We start from the raw sequence: 18,125 nt of genomic DNA, 5'->3' as shown, positions 1-18,125 counted from the left end.
CCCCCATCTCGGTGCCTGCACGTTGGGGTTTTCCCCGGTGAACAAGAGGGTGGCCTCCCTCCGCATTCGTGTGGGGGGACGGGTTCTGACTGTTGTTTGCGCTTATGCGCTAAACAGCAGTTCAGATTACCCACCCTTTTTGGAGTCCTTGGAAGGGGTACTGGAGAGTGCCCCTCCTGGGGACTCCCTCGTTTTGCTGGGGGACTTCAACACTCACGTGGGCAATGACAGTGGGACGTGGTTGGGAGGAATGGCCCACCTGATCTGAACTCGAGTGGTGTTTTGTTGTTGGACTTCTGTGCTCGTCATGGTTTGTCCATCACAAACACCATGTTCAAGCATAAGGGTGTCCATATGTGCTCTTGGCACATATGGACACCCTCGGCTGGTGTACGAGGTGATACCACCAGCTCCGGAACCAGCTGATGTGTACCGGCAGTCGAAGCGGCAGGCGGCTCGGCTGGTCGCCGAGGCAAAAACTCGGGCGTGGGAAGAGTTTGGAGAGGCCATGGAGAAAGATTTCCGTACGGCTTCGAAGCGATTCTGGTCCACTATCCAGCGTCTCAGGAGGGGGAAGCAGTGCAGTACCAACACTGTTTACAGTGGGGGTGGTGTGCTACTGATCTCGACTCGGGATGTCGGGTTTCGGTGGACGGAATACTTCGAAGACCTCCTTAATCCCACCAACACGTCTTCTGTTGCGGAAGCAGAGCCTGAGGACTCTGGGTCGGGTTCTCCCATCTCTGGTGCTGAGGTTGCCGAGGTTGTTAAAAAGCTCCTCGGTGGCAAGGCCCCAGGGGGTGGATGAGATTCACCCTGAGTACCTTAAGGCTCTGGATGTTGTGGGGCTGTGTTGGTTAACGCGGCTCTGCAACATTGCGTGGACATTGGGGGCAGTTCCCCTGGATTGGCAGACTGGGGTGGTGGTCCCCCTATTTAAAAAGGGGGACTGGAGGGTGTGTTCCAACTACAGAGGAATCACACTCTTAAGCCTCCCTGGTAAGGTCTATTCAGGGGTTCTGGAAAGGAGGGTCCGTCGGATAGTCGAATCTCGGATTCAGGAAGAGCAGTGTGGTTTTCGTCCTGGCCGTGGAACACTGGACCAGCTCTACACCCTCAGCAGGATTCAGGAGGGGGCATGGGAGTTTGCCCAACCAGTCTACATGTGCTTTGTGGATCTGGAGAAGGCATTCGACCGTGTCCCCCGAGGGATCCTGTGGGGGGTACTCCGGGAGTATGGAAATAAGGGCTGTCAGGTCTCTGTACGACCGGTGTCAGAGTCTGGTCTGCATTGCCGGCAGTAAGTCGGACTCGTTTCCGGTGAGAGTTGGACTCCGCCAAGGTTGCCCTTTGTCACCGATTCTGTTCATAACTTTTATGGACAGAATTTCTAGGCGCAGCTAAGGTGTTGAGGGGATCCGTTTTGGTGGCCTTAGGATTGCGTCTCTGCTATTCGCGGATGACGTGGTCCTATTGGCTTCATCAGGGCGTGATCTACAGCTCTCACTGGAGCGGTTTGCAGCCGAGTGCGAAGCAGCCGGGATGAAAATCAGTGCCTCCAAATCCGAGACCATGGTCTTGAACCGGAAAAGGGTAGAGTGTCTTCTCCGGGTTGGGGAGGATGTGCTGCCCCTAGTGGAGGAGTTCAAGTATCTTGGGGTCTTGTTCACGAATGAGGGGAAGATGGAGCGGGAGATCGACAGGCGGATTGGTGCAGCGTCTGCTGTGAAGCGTGCGCTGTACCGATCCGTTGTGGTGAAGAGAGAGCTGAGCCAAAACGCGAAGCTCTCGATTTACGTTCCTACCCTCATCTATGGTCACGAGCTTTGGGTCGTGACCGAAAGAACGAGATCCCGGATACAAGCGGCTGAAATGAGTTTTCTCCGTAGTGTGTCTGGGCTCTCCCTTAGAGATAGGGTGAGGAGCTCAGTCATCCGGGGATGACTCAGAGTGGAGCCGCTTCTCCTCCACGTCGAGAGGAGCCAGTTGAGGTGGCTTGGGCATCTGGTCAGGATGCCCCTTGGACGCCTCCCTGGTGAGGTGTTCCGGGCACGTCCCACCGGGAGGAGGCCCAGGGGAAGACCCAGGACACGCTGGAGGGACTATGTCTCCCGGCTGGCCAGGGAACGCCTTGGGGTTCCTCCTGAGGAGCTGGCCCAAGTGGCCGGGGAGAGGGACGTCTGGGCCTCCCTACTGAAGCTGCTACCCCCGCGACCCGACCCCGGATAAGCGGAAGAAGACGGACGGACGGACGGACGGACACTGTGTGCGTAGTTATCTACTAGTAGATAATACTAATTAATATAACTAATTTAAGTATTAATAATGTGAGTCCTACTTTATAAAGGCCAAGCAGCTACTCAAATGATCAACATTGATTACACATTGGTTAACTGATGGTTATTTCACTACTGAATTAGTTTTTATACTATTCAGTTTTTCTCTACCATAATGACAATCAATAATTTTTTAGATGAAGTATATCTTTATCTTATTTTCCAAGAAAAAAATCTATTAAAGACACCAAAACCAATCTCACCCCAAATGCCCGTGCGCTGATGGGAGATGTAGTCCTCCAGATTAGCTTGAAAGGCCGTCTCTCCACCTCGTTTTCCAACACTCCCATTGTCCACCAAGAGGAAAGCTTGGCAACTGTTGTCCAAGCAGCATGTATCTTTTGTTGTGTTCTGGACATAGTAACGAGCTGGGAAACTTCCCTTCAGACCGGCAACAAAAGAATCAAATTGTCATCGCTGCCATTATTATTATACTTGATTTTAGGATATTAGACTCCTTTCACTTTGCTGTGAAACAGAACATAGTAGATTGAGTACCTGGGCGTTGACAAGCTGCTGCCTGTTGTACACCCGACCCCAAGGGGCCACTCCAATGGCAACAACTTTATTCTGGGACACAGCTGAAGTTGCAGCCCTGTGGTCTCTCACTGCATCTCCTACACAGCGGGAAACACCTTCTCTCAGACCCCCCGTCAAAATCCAGGCTCCTGGAGAAATATAGTTAGTTACACTGAGGGAAGTATACAAATAAACACTAAAAAACCAATAGGAATATTGAACAATGTGATAAGTTAAAGGCATTAACCAAAGGTATAAGGAAAGAAACATTTAACTGGTATAAAAAACATGAGGACCAAAACATAACTATTGTTGATGATAGACTTAGATTTTCCACGTGTCTATGGATGTAAGAAATTCAGTTGTACTTAAATGTTTCAGCCTCCACTCAGGGTTGTTGGCAAAAAAAAAAATCATCAACATAGCAGCTCTTTGTACTAAATCAAATAATAAATATTAATAGTTCAACATCATCAATACTGAAAAGGTTTTCTCTAAATGAAATGCCATAAACTATGGCAGCAATACAATGGCAAGTCATTTCTTACCTGTACTTTGAGCAGCCCTAACCAGGCCTTTTCTTAGGATATCTTTCACCCATGGCTTAATCTTCTCATGGCCCTCATCTCCCACCACTGATACCACCAGGTTAGGTGAGGGCAGGCCCCAGTGGGTTGTCATCAAAGGGTAGATGATTTGTGGAGATGTGTCACATGAAAGCCGCAAAAACTAAAAACGATAGAGAGCATAGCATTAATTCACTGGTGGATGCCCTAAATTTCTCAGATTAAAATTACAACAGAAACTAGTTATTGTGAAAAAATACACCCTCTTTTAAACCAAGGGTTTTATGCAGTAGGACACACTAACACGGTCTGCTCTTTACCCTGGACTAACTGCTGCTCAGTGCGAGCAGGAGATTTGGTAGTTTGCTGCTCTGGAGCATACAAATGTTAACTGGATCAATGCTGTGAATGACAAACATCCGCAGAGACCTTACAGAAGCAATGTTTGGTGCTTAACCATCTGAAAAGAGTAATAAATATCATGATTGGATGTTGTTGGGAACTCAAGGTGTGGCAGTAATGAGACCATGGTTAAAGCGATGATATTTGTTGAAGAAAACTTGAAACTTAAACAGAATACAGAGGAAATACAAGAGCGAAGAATTAACCTGGAACAACAAAGGGCAACAAGGTGTAACAGGAAACCACAGAATATAACACCGCAGACAGTCCAGCAGAGAAGTAAAAGAAACCAGGAGCTTAAATACAACTGGGGGGAAATCAACTGCATCAAAATCAGGAGAGTAATAATCAAGAGAAACCTAAACAGCTGGGGGAAAGACTAAGGTAGGGAACTGAAAAACAAAATATTTAACTATACACAAATAGTAAATATTCCATCTGGTCTGTGATCAAACATTCCCCATATTTTCAACGAGAAATGCAATATTTTCAGGTAGGATCTGCTATTCTATACATTTTGATGACATTGCTAGCAAACATAATGTTTTCATAATCTTGGGGACTATAGACAATATTTCCTTTAGGTTCCCTAACGCCAACTATCTATCTTTTTTTCTTTAAAACATTTATTGAAAATTATACAAAAAAAATAGAATAACAGTCTGTTCACAAGTCATCAAGAACATTAACAATCATAATTCTTGAGAAAGTAGTTGCTAATCAACTTTGTGAACATTTACAAAGTAATGACCTACTTGAGGAGTTTCAGTCAGGCTTCAGAGCTCATCATAGCACTGAAACAGCTCTGGTGAAGGTCACTAATGATATTCTCATGGCCTCAGATAATGGACTTGTGTCTATACTTGTCCTGTTAGATCTCAGTGCTGCGTTTGATACAGTTGATCACAATATTTTCCTACAAAGACTTGAACATACTGTAGGGATTAAGGGGAAAGCATTAGGCTGGTTTAAATCTTATCTGTCAGACAGATTCCAATTTGTTCATGTTAATAATAAATCTTCCTCAAACTCTAGGGTCACCTGTGGAGTACCACAGGGTTCAGTCCTTGGACCAATTCTCTTTACTATATATATGCTTCCGATAGGCAAAATTATCAGACAGCATGGGATTAATTTCCACTGTTATGCTGATGATACTCAGCTATATTTATCCATAAATCCTGATGAATCCAATCAATTACTTCGACTGCAGTCATGTCTTGATGACATCAAAAGCTGGATGACTTTAAATTTCCTGCATCTAAATTCTGACAAGACCGAAGTTTTAATCTTTGGGCCAGAGTCCTCAAAAAATAAACTTCTTAACCAATCACTTAATCTGGGTGGCATTAACCTGGCCTCTGGTAATAAAGTAAAAAATCTTGGTGTTATTTTTGACCAAGACATGTCATTTAAATCCCATATTAAACAGGTTTCCAGAGTTTCCTTTTTTCACCTCCGGAATATCGCCAAAATTAGAAACATTCTGTCCAGGAGTGATGCTGAAAAACTGGTCCATGCATTTGTTACTTCAAGGCTGGACTATTGTAATTCTTTACTATCAGGAAGTCCACAAAATGCAGTTCAAAGCCTTCAGCTGATCCAAAATGCTGCAGCAAGAGTTCTGATGAAAATCAACAAGAGGGATCATATGTCTCCAATTTTAGCTTCCCTTCATTGGCTTCCTGTTAAATCAAGAATAGAATTTAAAATTCTTCTTCTAACGTATAAAGCCCTTAATAATCAAACTCCATCATATATCAGAGCTCTGATTACCCCGTATGTTCCTAACAGAGCACTTCGCTCTCAGACCGCAGGTCTGCTGGTGGTTCCTAGAGTCTCTAAAAGTAGAATGGGAGGCAGATCCTTTAGCTATCAGGCTCCTCTCCTGTGGAACCAACTCCCAGTTTTGGTCCGTGAGGCAGACACCCTGTCTGCTTTTAAGACTAGGCTTAAAACTTTTCTTTTTGACAAAAATTATAACTAGTGACTCTCAGCTACCTTTATAGTTTTACTGCTATAGGCTTAGGTTACTGGAGTATATCAGGATCTAATTTTCTCACTATATTGAGTTCTACTGTTCTTCAATTATGCATTATGTGTTGTCATTTCTGCTTTAACTTTCTGTTCTCTCTCTTTTCTCTTCATAGTAGGTACACCTGGTCTGGCGTTCTGTTAACTGTGACATCATCCAGAGAAGACAGATCACCCGCTACTACCATCTAATGTAGAACAGATTACTAGATCAATGTGTGCTTCTGTGCTTTTTTGTTTCTCTTGTTGTGTCTCTGTTCTGTCTTCTGTAACCCCAGTCGGTCGAGGCAGATGACCGTTCATACTGAGCCCGGTTCTGCCGGAGGTTTTTCCTTCCCGTTAATGGGTGGTTTTTCTTCCCACTGTCGCTTCATGCTTGCTCAGTATGAGGGATTGCAGCAAAGCCATGTACAATGCAGATGACTCTTCCTGTGGCTCTACGGTTCCCCAGGAGTGAATGCTGCTTGTCGGGACTTTGATGCAATCAACTGGTTTCCTTATATAGGACATTTTTGACCAATCTGTATAATCTGACCCAATCTGTATAATATGATTGAACTTGACTTTGTAAAGTGCCTTGAGATGACATGTTTCATGATTTGGCGCTATATAAATAAAATTGAATTGAATTGAATTGAATAAAACAAAGTGCCGGATGGTGGGTACAAAACGCAATATGTATACATGGGGCTTTTCAAGGAGACACGTGTCCTTCGTTTGGATGTGGGCTCAGCCGAACCAACAGTCTCGGTCTTTGTCTCGGCCTCGGAATGTGAGGCCTCGGTCTTGGGCTCAGCCTTGCATCGTTGGGTCTCGAAAAATTTGGTTCGAGACCCTGTACATTTCCTCTAATCTGCATTGCAAATGCGGCTCACATGGGGGGGGGGGGAAGCAAACAAATTGAATGAACATGTCCCTCCACATTCATAGCGACCAAGATCTGTTCCCCCACATTGTGCCCACATAAGGCGAGAATCAACATCACCCGTAAAACCAACGATTAAATCTATGGTTGGTCAGAAACACTTTTTATTACACTGGGTAAAATCATCCTTTCATACTGAAAGTAGTTGCTAGACTATGTATTCACAAAAAGGAGGTTAAAATAATCTTTCTCTGTGGGAGCTGCAGGCCTGTAAAAAATGTAACCAATCTCTGCCATTTGGTCCAAAGGCCATGGATTTGTCAAAGTTTTGTTCCTGCTCTCAGCCATAGACATTATATACTCACCCCCCTCTGTCCCTCAAGTTCCGGGCGTATCGACATATCTATTGGTTGCCCAACATGCCGATCATTCTGACGTGCTCACGTAACGGCAGTGAGTTTCCGCTTGCTGGAGTTTATAGACCTTATAGCCTACTACCCTTGTTAAACCGATCCATGCCGAGCTCGTTCCGAGCTTGGATCAGTTACCCAAGCCGAGCTTAGTTCTGACGACCGTTTACACATCACGCTATCTCGGTTCCTTGGTTTCCTCGCCTCCTGGTGACGATCTGCGGTACTACTGCTCTCTAGGATGGAAGGAGGAAATCAAGCAAATAAAAATGGCGGCACCCGTAACATTCAGGAAGTTATGTTTGGTTATATTTTTTTGTTTACGGAGAGTCAGGCGAAGGCGGCAACTTTTGGTGAATTTACTTGACAGAGTCGGATTTTGGGAAGTGGATAAGACAAACGAACGTCTAATAAGGATTTACAGATGCAAGAAACAACGACAGACGCTGAGGTTCATCACACTGCTAAGCAGAATCATCACTGGAAATCGTGTGTCACGGTAGGGAAGCTAGTATTTTTATGAATGTCTGAAATGTCAGCTGGCTATAAGGAGATGATGAGGTCTGCTCATGCGCTCTTTGTTATCTGAGAACCGAGCTACTGAAAAACCAGGCCGAGTCCACACATGGAACTGGTCTAGATTTAGTGTGGTCCGGTTGTGTCTAGCTCGGTTTAGTTCAGTTTGCGTTCCATTTACACTCGAAGGTTATCTCAGTTACCGAGCTTGGACTGGTCTCGGCACGGTTAAAAAGGGGTAGTGTAAACGGGGTATATGTATCCGGTTAGCTTAGCGCCTAAGTTAGCGGTTAGCCATTCATTGTCACTCTGCTGCTCTCACTGTAGGCTTTGAACATCTTTGAGAGTTGCAAGAAGTGAATCACATTCATGTTTATGAGAAGAAGAAGAAGGACTCTGTAGAAAGAACAAAGTTCAGAGTGGATTTGGGAGAGTTTTCCATGTAAACCCACTGAAGAGCGAAAGAGCAAGGTTAGACTGCCTTGCCCATGCGCAGTTATTCAAAAAGGGACTTTGGTGTTTCTCACTTACATTTCTTGAATAATCTCCACCATCTACTTTTACTGTTGAAGTATGTAGTCCAACTTGTTTTATATCTTGTTCTGTTGCTACTCTTCCACTGCAATGTGCTTTCCTCTGTAATGTTTCCATCTGTCTCTGTAATGGTTTTCGTTCCTCTGTGATGTTTTCTTTCTTTTTTTGTTCATGTACAGCATTTTGAATCGTCTCGTTCCTAAAAAGTGCTTTATAAATAAACTTGCCTTGCCTTGCCTGACCATTAAACAGGGAGTGCCAAAAGTGAGGCAATCGTGCTGTCCCCGCCCCCTTAAGAGAGCGCCACAGGCTGTTGCCATGGACTATGCGAAATGGGGGGATTCAAGGAAGCCCTCACCGAGTAAGTTCGCCTGTACTGACATCAAATGGCTCAGCTTCTTCAGGACAACCTCCAGGTTGCCCACCTGAACTCTCTGCCTCCTTGGGATGACCTCCAGATCATCTGCCTGAACTCTTTTCTTTTCCTTTTTTTGTTTTGTTGCCCTCCTCCTAAGGCTACTTCTGCCTGCCCCAGTTGGTTTTATATAGATTTTGCCCGGTTTGAGTTGTTTTTTGTTTAGTTTTGATTGACTCCTGTTATTATTCACAAGTTGTGAATTTCTTTTGCGTCTGTTTTTTCATAATTTTGCTGTGGTTGTTATTGCTGGAAACATGATGTCATATTAGTTGAATGATCTCTGAAGGTGGTGAATCATATGATGTACTTCATTTTTAACTGACATGACTTTTCCATTAGGGTTTAATGAACAAAGTGGAATCTACATATTTTTGTACAGTTTTAGTTTGATTAATCTTAGAACCTGGTAGAAACCAGATAATTTTTTCTCATTTTCTGATATATAGAATTCTAGAGTCGAAATAAGTATACTTTCTTTCTTATATTGACTGCTTGCTGTTAATGACTTATTCAGTCACACTGAAGCCAAACAACAGGCCCCACAACACCAGAACATATCAAATCCGCTTCTATCTGTCATTTGAACCAACCACATAAAGCATAATAAATTTCTTCATCTCAGTGGATTTGGGGTTTTAAATATATTCCGTACATTAAAAGTAAATAGTGACGGATAGTTTGATAGTTCTGACCTTGCACACCTTGCTGAGTCTTTTCACATTTAACTGGGGACAGAGGAAGAATCTTCCTGTACTGGTCAGGTAGGGTGGCGTCAGTCTATGCAATCTGTGAGTATGAATATTTGTGTGTTGGTGACGATAAAGCTTCTCACATAGCTGTGTCTGTATCCAGCTCCAGAAAACTCCAGCTCCCCAAAAGCATCTGTGGGATATTCAGACGAGTGCTGCCGGCTGTCCCACTGGGTAACAATAGCTGCTCCAAAGTAGTCTCCTGTCGCCACGGAGTCATGCGTTTCCCGCACACTACCACACTGACAGAGCGCTCCATTACTGTCACAAAGACAAAACACAGTATTATGTTATTCTGTAGCTGATATCTCAGAAGCAATGATAACTTGTAGTTCAAGTTTAAGACATTAGCTTACAGTTAAATGTTGCAAATTACTGAACAATACAGGACTGAGGTGAGACTTTGAACCATACAGGAGAAATTTAGTTTTAGGAAAGCATATTACACAATCATTATTATTCAGCAATTGTGATATTATTGTGTACCAACAGTTCTTCATAACCCTGAGAAGTGATACCAGGAAGAAAAATCATTAATAGCCTTTAACATTTGTATAAATAAAAATCTAATGTGCTGTACATTTATATTCAGAATGCTTTGTAGAACCACTTTTCACTACAGTTACAGCTGCAATCATTTGAACATCTACAGACTGATTTTTTGGCCAGTATTCTCTGTAACGTAGGTGCAAACCTACATTTGAGACCCACTGATGTAAACCGTTCCATTATTGCTCTGGCTGTATGTTACTTTCATGGGTTATCTAATGAATAAAGAATTCAATCAAGCTTCACTGTCATTTTCATTTTTCTTTACAGATGTTTTCTGACAACATTGTTTTGAATGACAATGACTTTTAAACAAAAGCTTTTCATTTGAACATAATGAAAGTAAAATAACAAGAGATACATCCAAAAAAAAGCTTATTTTATGTATTTTAAAACTTGGCGAAGAAAATTACCTGAAAGCATCTTCAACAAAAGTTGTGCAGACTCTTTTCTTGATGAGCTTAGGAATCCAGCTCTATGAACATAAAGACAATAATTATTGAATGTAAAGAAACATTTCTGACTGACTTGTTACTCAGAGCATTAAAGCTGATTGTATTTGTACTTATATTTGAACTCAGAGTTACTAAGTAGACAATATTCAGATAGAATACACTCTAAACACTAGAAGCATTTTAGGGAATAAAGTAAACCAGTACGTCATTGACCAAAATTGGTGCTATATTACGAGTAAGATTGGTATATAATCTGCACAACAGTGGCCGATGATTTTGTCAGTTACCATGAGAGAAAGATGAGTATTATAAGATGAAACATAACGCTGATGTAATATTCCGATTATAGTTCTGGTTTATGTTTTTGTTTTTCAACACCTAAACTTGGACACTGTGCACATAAAAGTCCGAGGCATGACTAGAACCTTGACACTCTGACGGTGCGCCTGGCAAAGTTCTACCTGTTGGTAGGAGCTAACCTGTTCTCTTCCTCTGCCGGACACTTTGGAAGATTGCAGATGAAATCAAGATAGTGGCTTGGCTTTATTTACTGATTAATATAATATATCATATTGTTGAGGTGGCTCGGGCATCTGTTCAGGATGCCTCCTGGACATCTCCCTGGTGAGGTGTTCTGGGTACGTCCCACTGGGAGGAGGCCCAGGGGGAGACCCAGGACACGCTGGAGGGACTATGTCTCTCAGCTGGCCTGTGAAGGCCTTGGGATTCCCCCGGAGGAGCTGGCCCAAGTGGCTGGGGAGAGGGACGTCTGGGTCTCCCTACTTCCCTACTCCCACTTATCCGACCCCGGATAAGTGGAAGACAATGGATGGATGGATATAATATAATATATGGATATAATATAATCTATGCTGTGTCTGAATTCGCCTGATAATTCAGAGGCATTTTGAGCTCGGTGAGTTTCACCACCTACTGCAGGAGCTGACGAGGATCGCTTTCAGCACTGTAGGGCATTCATCAAGTGACGTCTAATTACTAAATTTAGACGCATGTGTCGTGGCCATCTAGTGGTCATACAAGCAGAGCAGTAACACTTGAATACTTGAATAGTTTACTTGTATGAGTCAAAAATTGAAGAGATCTGTCCCGAATATCGCCTCAATAGACATAGATATATAGAAATGGTTCCACTACTGTGGAATCTGACCAAAGACACCTAAATGTAGTCTCTACATTCCTCTGTCATCAGGAGCTTGGACGTCCAGACCTGAAACCAGCGACTGCAGCATCTGTGCAAGTAGGATATGTTTATTTGTCTTTTTCTCAGCTGAATGAAAACATCCAACAATCCATGAGGGGTGTTGCATAGTCTGATTATAAGCGTCTTTGGGCTTGTTTTTCTTGTAAATTTTGTTTGTCTTGTAACTTTTGTGAGTCAGCGGTTGTGGGTTTGTTTTTGAACGTGAAGTCGCGGCACAATAACCAGAAAATGGTTATGGCACAGTAAGAAAGAGAGAGAGAATCCCCCACCCATTATTTCAACTAAGTAAATGATGAGGAGGTCTTCTTCTTCTTTAAGTACTGTTTTATGGCAGTTGGCAAGCAACATTTAGGTGTGCATTACCGCCACCTTCTGAATTGGAGTGTGGGTCATAATTTGAATCTTACCTACACTACAGTCTATTAAACAACTTTGCTTTTCTTAAAAAAGAAAAAAATATAATTGAATAAAATATGCTCTGAAATAACTGAAGTGAATTTACAACTTTAAACGGTATCTTTTCTTGATCAAATTTATCTCCAAGTAGCTCTCTCCACTGTTGGTATTGTCTGCAGTCAATAAATACGTTTTCTAAATTTCAGGCACACCACAATAATCACAGTTCACTGTTGCATGCCTCCCTATAACTTGAAGTGTCCTGTGTGTCCCAGTCTCAACCTAGTTATAATGTCCTCCTCCCTTCTGTCACTACTCGTCCTCCTTATTTGATTGACCTTTGTTTTATACCCAATACAAATGTCTCCTCTTAAATTCTTGTCCCATTCTTCCTGCCAACTTTTTATGAGCCACTTCTTTACCATACATTTTATTTCCGTTTCACTGTATTTAATACTAATGCCCACCTGATCTCTTTGTGAAACTCATTCCCCTCCACTCCTATGTGTGCCGGAACCCATACCAATGTAACTTCCACCCCATGTCTTTGTATTCTATTAACACTATGAGCAACATAAAAAATGATATCTTGCCTGGATTCTAAGATCATATCCTTAATACTAGTCAGAGCACTGCTAGAATCTGAGCAAACAATAACTGAGACAGGTTTTGCTTCTTCTATCCATTGTAATGCCAACATTAACTCCACTAGTTCTCCTGTATAAACAGACAAATTATCACTAATTCTATGATTAGACACAATATTAACATCTGGAATAACAAAAGCAACTCCCACATTCTTCAACTGACTTTTTGACACATCAGTAAATGGATAAAGTCTGTGCCTGTATTGTTGTTCTAAATAGCGACTTACCTCACTCCTATCTATACTTCCCCTCTGATTAAGTTTAAGGAGCTGCAAGTCTACATCAGCCTCTTCAATTAACCATGGAGGAACCCTTGGAACAGGAACAGTAGTATGGCTATTACTAACCTTCCCACAACGACACTCTCAAGCAACCCTTTGATTGTCCACCCAAACCCTGTCTTGCACCTTCAACCTCTCCTGACAATCAACCAGAACTCTTTTAGTTGGGTAGCTATCCTGATGGCTACTTAAGTTTGCCCAACAAACCAATGCCATTTGTCTCCTCCTTAAGTGGAGTGGCATCTCATTAACCTCCTCTAACAATGCAGAGACTGATGTAGACTTTAAAGCCCCACAATTTAACTTCAACACTTTGAACTTAATACCACACGACTTCCTCCATAACAGTCTTGACGTACATATGTCATACGTAACTACGGTAGCTCAATCAGTACCAAATACATAACACATATGCCTACTTATGCCTGCCTTGGTCATCCACTCTCTGCCAGAACATCTCGTCTTCCATCATGTGCCCTACCTCTACCAGTCTGTGTGCTCAGCCAGCTGGACTTTTCTGTGCCATTCCTGTTTCATCCCCCTCACTGATGAAAGCTGCCAGTGTCTGCATGCTGCACAAGTCTGCCTGTTTCCTAGTGAGTTCCAGCTGCTTGCTCTGCCTATTCTGTTGGTTCCTCAGTCCACATCTGTTCTGGTCAGCCCCTGCCTTCTTCTCTGGTTTGTACTGTCACTGCCTTCAACCCCTGGTCAGTCTGGTTCTGGTCGCCTGCCTCACTGGCCAGTAACTCATCTTTTTTGGCTGACACCAGGTTCCCTGAACACAACACATGACAATAAATATGTACCAGTGTAACAGGGTTGGTTTTGCACTGTTTTATATTTCACCAAAATCTCATTTTGGGTCAACGATTTGTTATAGTTTCTGTTAATCAGTGAGAATGCTATACCCCATTCTCACTTATTAAGTTCCTTCAGGTCTTGATTATTATTCCGTACGTTTTTTGGCATCTAACTACTCCTGCATACTTCAACCGATTTAAACAATTTTCATATCAAAACGTTCAGCTCGTTCACGACATTACTGCTATGTCTTTTGGTAATTATAACTTTTATAATATTTAACTTTTTGTGAGTTTTTTGCTCTCATTGAAATTGAATGAAGAATGCTTCAAATTCTTCAATTTTTTCAGCTTTTTGACAGCTTACTGCTTCAGCCTACTTTCAGCTAGAAACGCCATTCAACTTTTAAAATGTTCAAATAACCTTCAGCTATCTTCAGCTACTTCAGCTTTTTCATATCTTTCATCATTTTCATATAGTACCTCCTTAAAATAATGTAGCATTTTCATGAAATTCAGAAAAATGAATGCGTTGCTATGGTTGCTAGGGAGTTAATTTAGAGTGGCCACTCTGCCGTTCCTATAGATTTTCCTTCTCTGAACAACTTCTTCTCACTCGCTCAATTTTCACTCTATTCAGATAAATTATACATCAAAACGTAGGAATTTTTGTCTGGATTCTGGAAAAGTAACCATCATTGCTGTGTGATTTATACATTTTTCGCAAATCACCCAAGAGCGGCAAAAACCCCAAACGCTCTCCATAGATTTTCTATGGAAGAGCGGTGAAAAATCACACCTGACATTCCCAAGCGACACATGTTTTAAATTAAAATATTTCTAGCAAAAACCGATAGTTTGTCTTGTTCTCCTATCCGTTACAAAATAAACGCTGAAAAAATTACGTCTCTGCCCCGAACAACGCTCCACATCTCCTGGTCCGTAAATGGTAAAGTTCTCCATTATAATCCAATGGGACTTATTCTGAGCAAAGTGTCTGTACTTCAGGTGCTGCAGGTGTCAGCGAGTTTCCATGACGACGGCGGAACTCTGAGGGCCAGAGGGACAGGCTCCATTGGGATAGCATGGCAACTTTCGACATCCACTGCAGTGGCTGTGATTAATGTAGGAATCAGAAATTCACACAGTCACTTCCTCTTAACATTTTAAAATTTTCAAGTGATTATCAGCCATGTGTCACTTTTCTGTTCCATTTTGGATTTCACATGCTTTCCTATTGGGTCTTTGCTTCCAACAGGACCTGGCATGATGCCCAGACACGATCCAATTGGCCAATACAGCACCACCCACCTGTGGGAAATGGCGCTACTGACCATTTTGGTCAAATGTTGAGTTCTGGGCCCAGATGTGGTGAGGCTGAGTTGCTAATGGAGGCCAATCTGACCCATGAACTTTGGTCACGTTTGGTGACATTAAGTAATGGCACCCCTTTTTGAGGCACTTCCCAGTACAGGATTTGGACCAAACTGACAGAGTAAAATCACCCGGTGATACTGAACACAACCTTGTTAGCGGCTAATAGTTAGCATGTTGCTAACCGGAAGTAGCTCTAGGAAGCTGATACAAACTTCTGCTTCACAGAGTCTGTACTTCCTTTAGAGAGAAAGCTCCACAAGAAATTTGGCCTACGTCACATAAAGCATCTCCAAGCTATGAGGTGTCAAACATCCAATGCTTTTCAATGAGGGACCAAAGCCCTTATGGTCCCAATAATGCATGCCCATAAATGGCTACAGTATAGCTCTGATGGAAAGTTCAGGCTTTTCATGCAAGAGGTCATGGGATCGAATCCTGCTGTGGGAGACTTAGAGTTTTAGATTATAACCCCCACAGTGTGTATAACAAAACATGCGTGCTGAACCCATGAAGTATTATTATGTACCACCAGCCATTTTGAGTTACCATGGCAATGTTATAAACAAGGTATTTTCTCCCTATTTGAGGCACATCCCAGTACAGGATTTGGACCAAACTGACAGAGTACAATCACCCGGTGATACTGAACACAACCATGCTAGCGGCTAACGGTTAGCATGTTGCTAACCAGAAGTACCTTTAGGAAGGTCCTACCAACTTCTGCTTTGCCGGGGTTGTTCTGCCTTTACAGACAAATAGAGGGCTACAGCTGTGAGGGAGTCTCCATGACAACGCTGCTAGCCAGAGGCTTCTAGGAGGTCCATTGACTTAACATGGCACCTTTCGACCGCCACTGCGGGTGCTGTGAAGACCGTAGGAAGCTGAAATTCATAGTGTTACTGCCCGTTAGTATTTTTGATGGTACCACGAGGCAGGCACCTTGCTAAATTTCTTTAGAAATTTTCTAGTTGTTCTTAATCTTCAAATTCTTCAAATTTTTTAAATATTTCAAATTTTTTAAATATTTCAAATTTTTCAAATTCCTTCAAATTTTTTCCAATTCTCCAAATTTCTTCAAATTTTTCAAATTCCTTCAAATTTTTCAAATTTCTTCAAATTCTTCAAATTTTTCAAATTCCTTCAAATATTTCAAATTCTCCAATTTTTTTTAACTCTTCAAATTTCTTCAAATATTTCAAATTCTTCAAATTTCTTCAAATTTTTCAAATTCCTTCAAATTCTTCTATTTTTTACAATTCTTCAAATTTTTCAAATTCTTCAAAGTTCTTCAAATTCTTATTTTTTTTCAAATTCTTCAAATCTGATTTCAATGTTTTCTGCATCTTCTGCTCAATCATTCTGCAGATTAGCATTCTCACTCGCTGTTACGCAGGAACAGCTTTTTCTAGTTCGTTTTTATTTTATTTTTGGACGCTTTTATTTTGACGTGGGAAGTGAAGCTGATGAGAGGTTTGTTATGGAGTGTTCTTCTTTAAACTAGCATAAAAAACATTTAGGAAATGTTAAACAATTTGTTACACTTTATTCAGTGAAGGCATGTAGTTTGGTGCTTTATTCTGTGCATTTTTTGTAAGCATAATGCGTGCCGTATTTAGTCTTGTACAGCATTCTTGACGTTATTTGTAGGCGGCATACCAGCTGAAGCAGGGTTTTCTCATGGCTCTGACATTTTGTATAGGTTATGGGCTGTTACAGTGAGAATCCAGAGTTGTACTGACAGATTGTGTTTGTGCACGCAGGAGTGTAATAGTTATTGGTGTTTTATCATGTTAGATGTGTATTTTACACACGTATGTGCCTCAGGCAGGTGGGGAAAAGTTAGACTTTATTTTATGAGGTGTATAAAGCTGTGTGCTCAAAAAGCAACAAAATGTATTTTATTTTATTATGTTTTCTGATTTGTACAACGTATTTGGTTACTTCTTAGACGCGAGAAGCAAAGCTGAGGAGAGGTTATGGGCTGTGATAGTGAGAATCAAGAGCTGTACTGACTGATTGTGTTTGTGCACGCAGAAAATTATACCCTCCTGTCTAACTGGTAAACGTTCATCCTTCGTTTAAAAGAAACACAATGCAGAGTGAAGTCAAGACCAGTTACACTAGCTTGTAAAAAATTCCTCCTAACATGCAATGTGACATGTATTTTTTTTATTACTGCTTCAGAGCTTCACTTTGTTTCAACATGACTTGATACAAAGTGGTTTATCAGAAAGATCTCATTACAGGGTATTCTCATAGGGAACTGGTTCTACCATTACGTATGCAATGGATTGCTTTAGGGTTGCCAAATCCGTGCTCCTTTTTATGCACTGCTCAGTGTTCTGTGGAAAAAGGTTTGTGGAACTTTACAAAAGGTCTAGATGATGCTGAAATCTTTTTTTTCCATGCCCAGTAATCAGACCAATTTACCCTGTCAATTTATCCAGCCTGACGCGTGCAGCATTGCTTAACAATCAGACTGTTTTAAAGTTTTTTACTTTAAAATCTTTGATCTAATAGACATACTTTTGTTCCTACCTGCTCCTTACCGCTGAGCAGATTCTCATTGAACTTCAATTTCAGAAGCTATCTGCAAGCTATCTGCAAACTACAAATAATATCTCTAGCTATTAACTGATCCACTACAAGGCAATAAAAAGTCAGAATTCATCACTCATCCTGGATCTGTACACATTGAGAACAACACCAAAGAAAATCACCTTCATCTTCTCACCTTTGGGTGAGAAGATGAAGTGTTATGAGCCCAGAAGTACCTCAGACTTGGTTATTAAAACAAATTCACGTCCCAAACGTGTGATTTAATGCCTTGGTTTTTGAACTCTGAGAACCGTTAGTGGCACTTGGACTGCCTTTGACGCTACTCAGAAGGGATTGGCAATTACTATATTGTTTATGGTTCTGGTGAAAAAACTTTTACCATGACAAGAATTTCAATTTACTGCGAACACCAGTGGCAGTTAATAGCACCCTGGGAAAGCGCCTCTGTGAAAACAATGGAAAAAGTCGTTCGAGGCACAATTGACAGGCA

The 18,125-nt window shown here is 41.9% G+C and overlaps 1 protein-coding gene across 1 annotated transcript in view; it reads right to left on the bottom strand.

The window, feature by feature from the left end:
- Positions 1 to 18,125, bottom strand: part of LOC105925249 (transient receptor potential cation channel subfamily M member 4) — a 67,706-nt gene that overhangs the window by 46,508 nt on the left and 3,073 nt on the right. The window contains exons 2-6 of the mRNA XM_036148550.1: positions 10,312 to 10,373; positions 9,433 to 9,610; positions 3,404 to 3,584; positions 2,835 to 3,004; positions 2,540 to 2,717 (exon numbers count right to left, since the gene is read on the bottom strand). Coding sequence (XP_036004443.1) covers positions 2,540 to 2,717; positions 2,835 to 3,004; positions 3,404 to 3,584; positions 9,433 to 9,610; positions 10,312 to 10,373 — 769 coding nt within the window. The remainder of the gene's footprint in view (positions 1 to 2,539; positions 2,718 to 2,834; positions 3,005 to 3,403; positions 3,585 to 9,432; positions 9,611 to 10,311; positions 10,374 to 18,125) is intronic.

Source organism: Fundulus heteroclitus, chromosome 16, assembly GCF_011125445.2.
Source record: "Fundulus heteroclitus isolate FHET01 chromosome 16, MU-UCD_Fhet_4.1, whole genome shotgun sequence".
Taxonomy (NCBI): Eukaryota; Metazoa; Chordata; class Actinopteri; order Cyprinodontiformes; family Fundulidae; genus Fundulus; species Fundulus heteroclitus.
The sequence above is the reverse complement of the archived record's forward strand: the minus strand, read 5'-3'. Positions and strand labels throughout refer to the sequence as shown.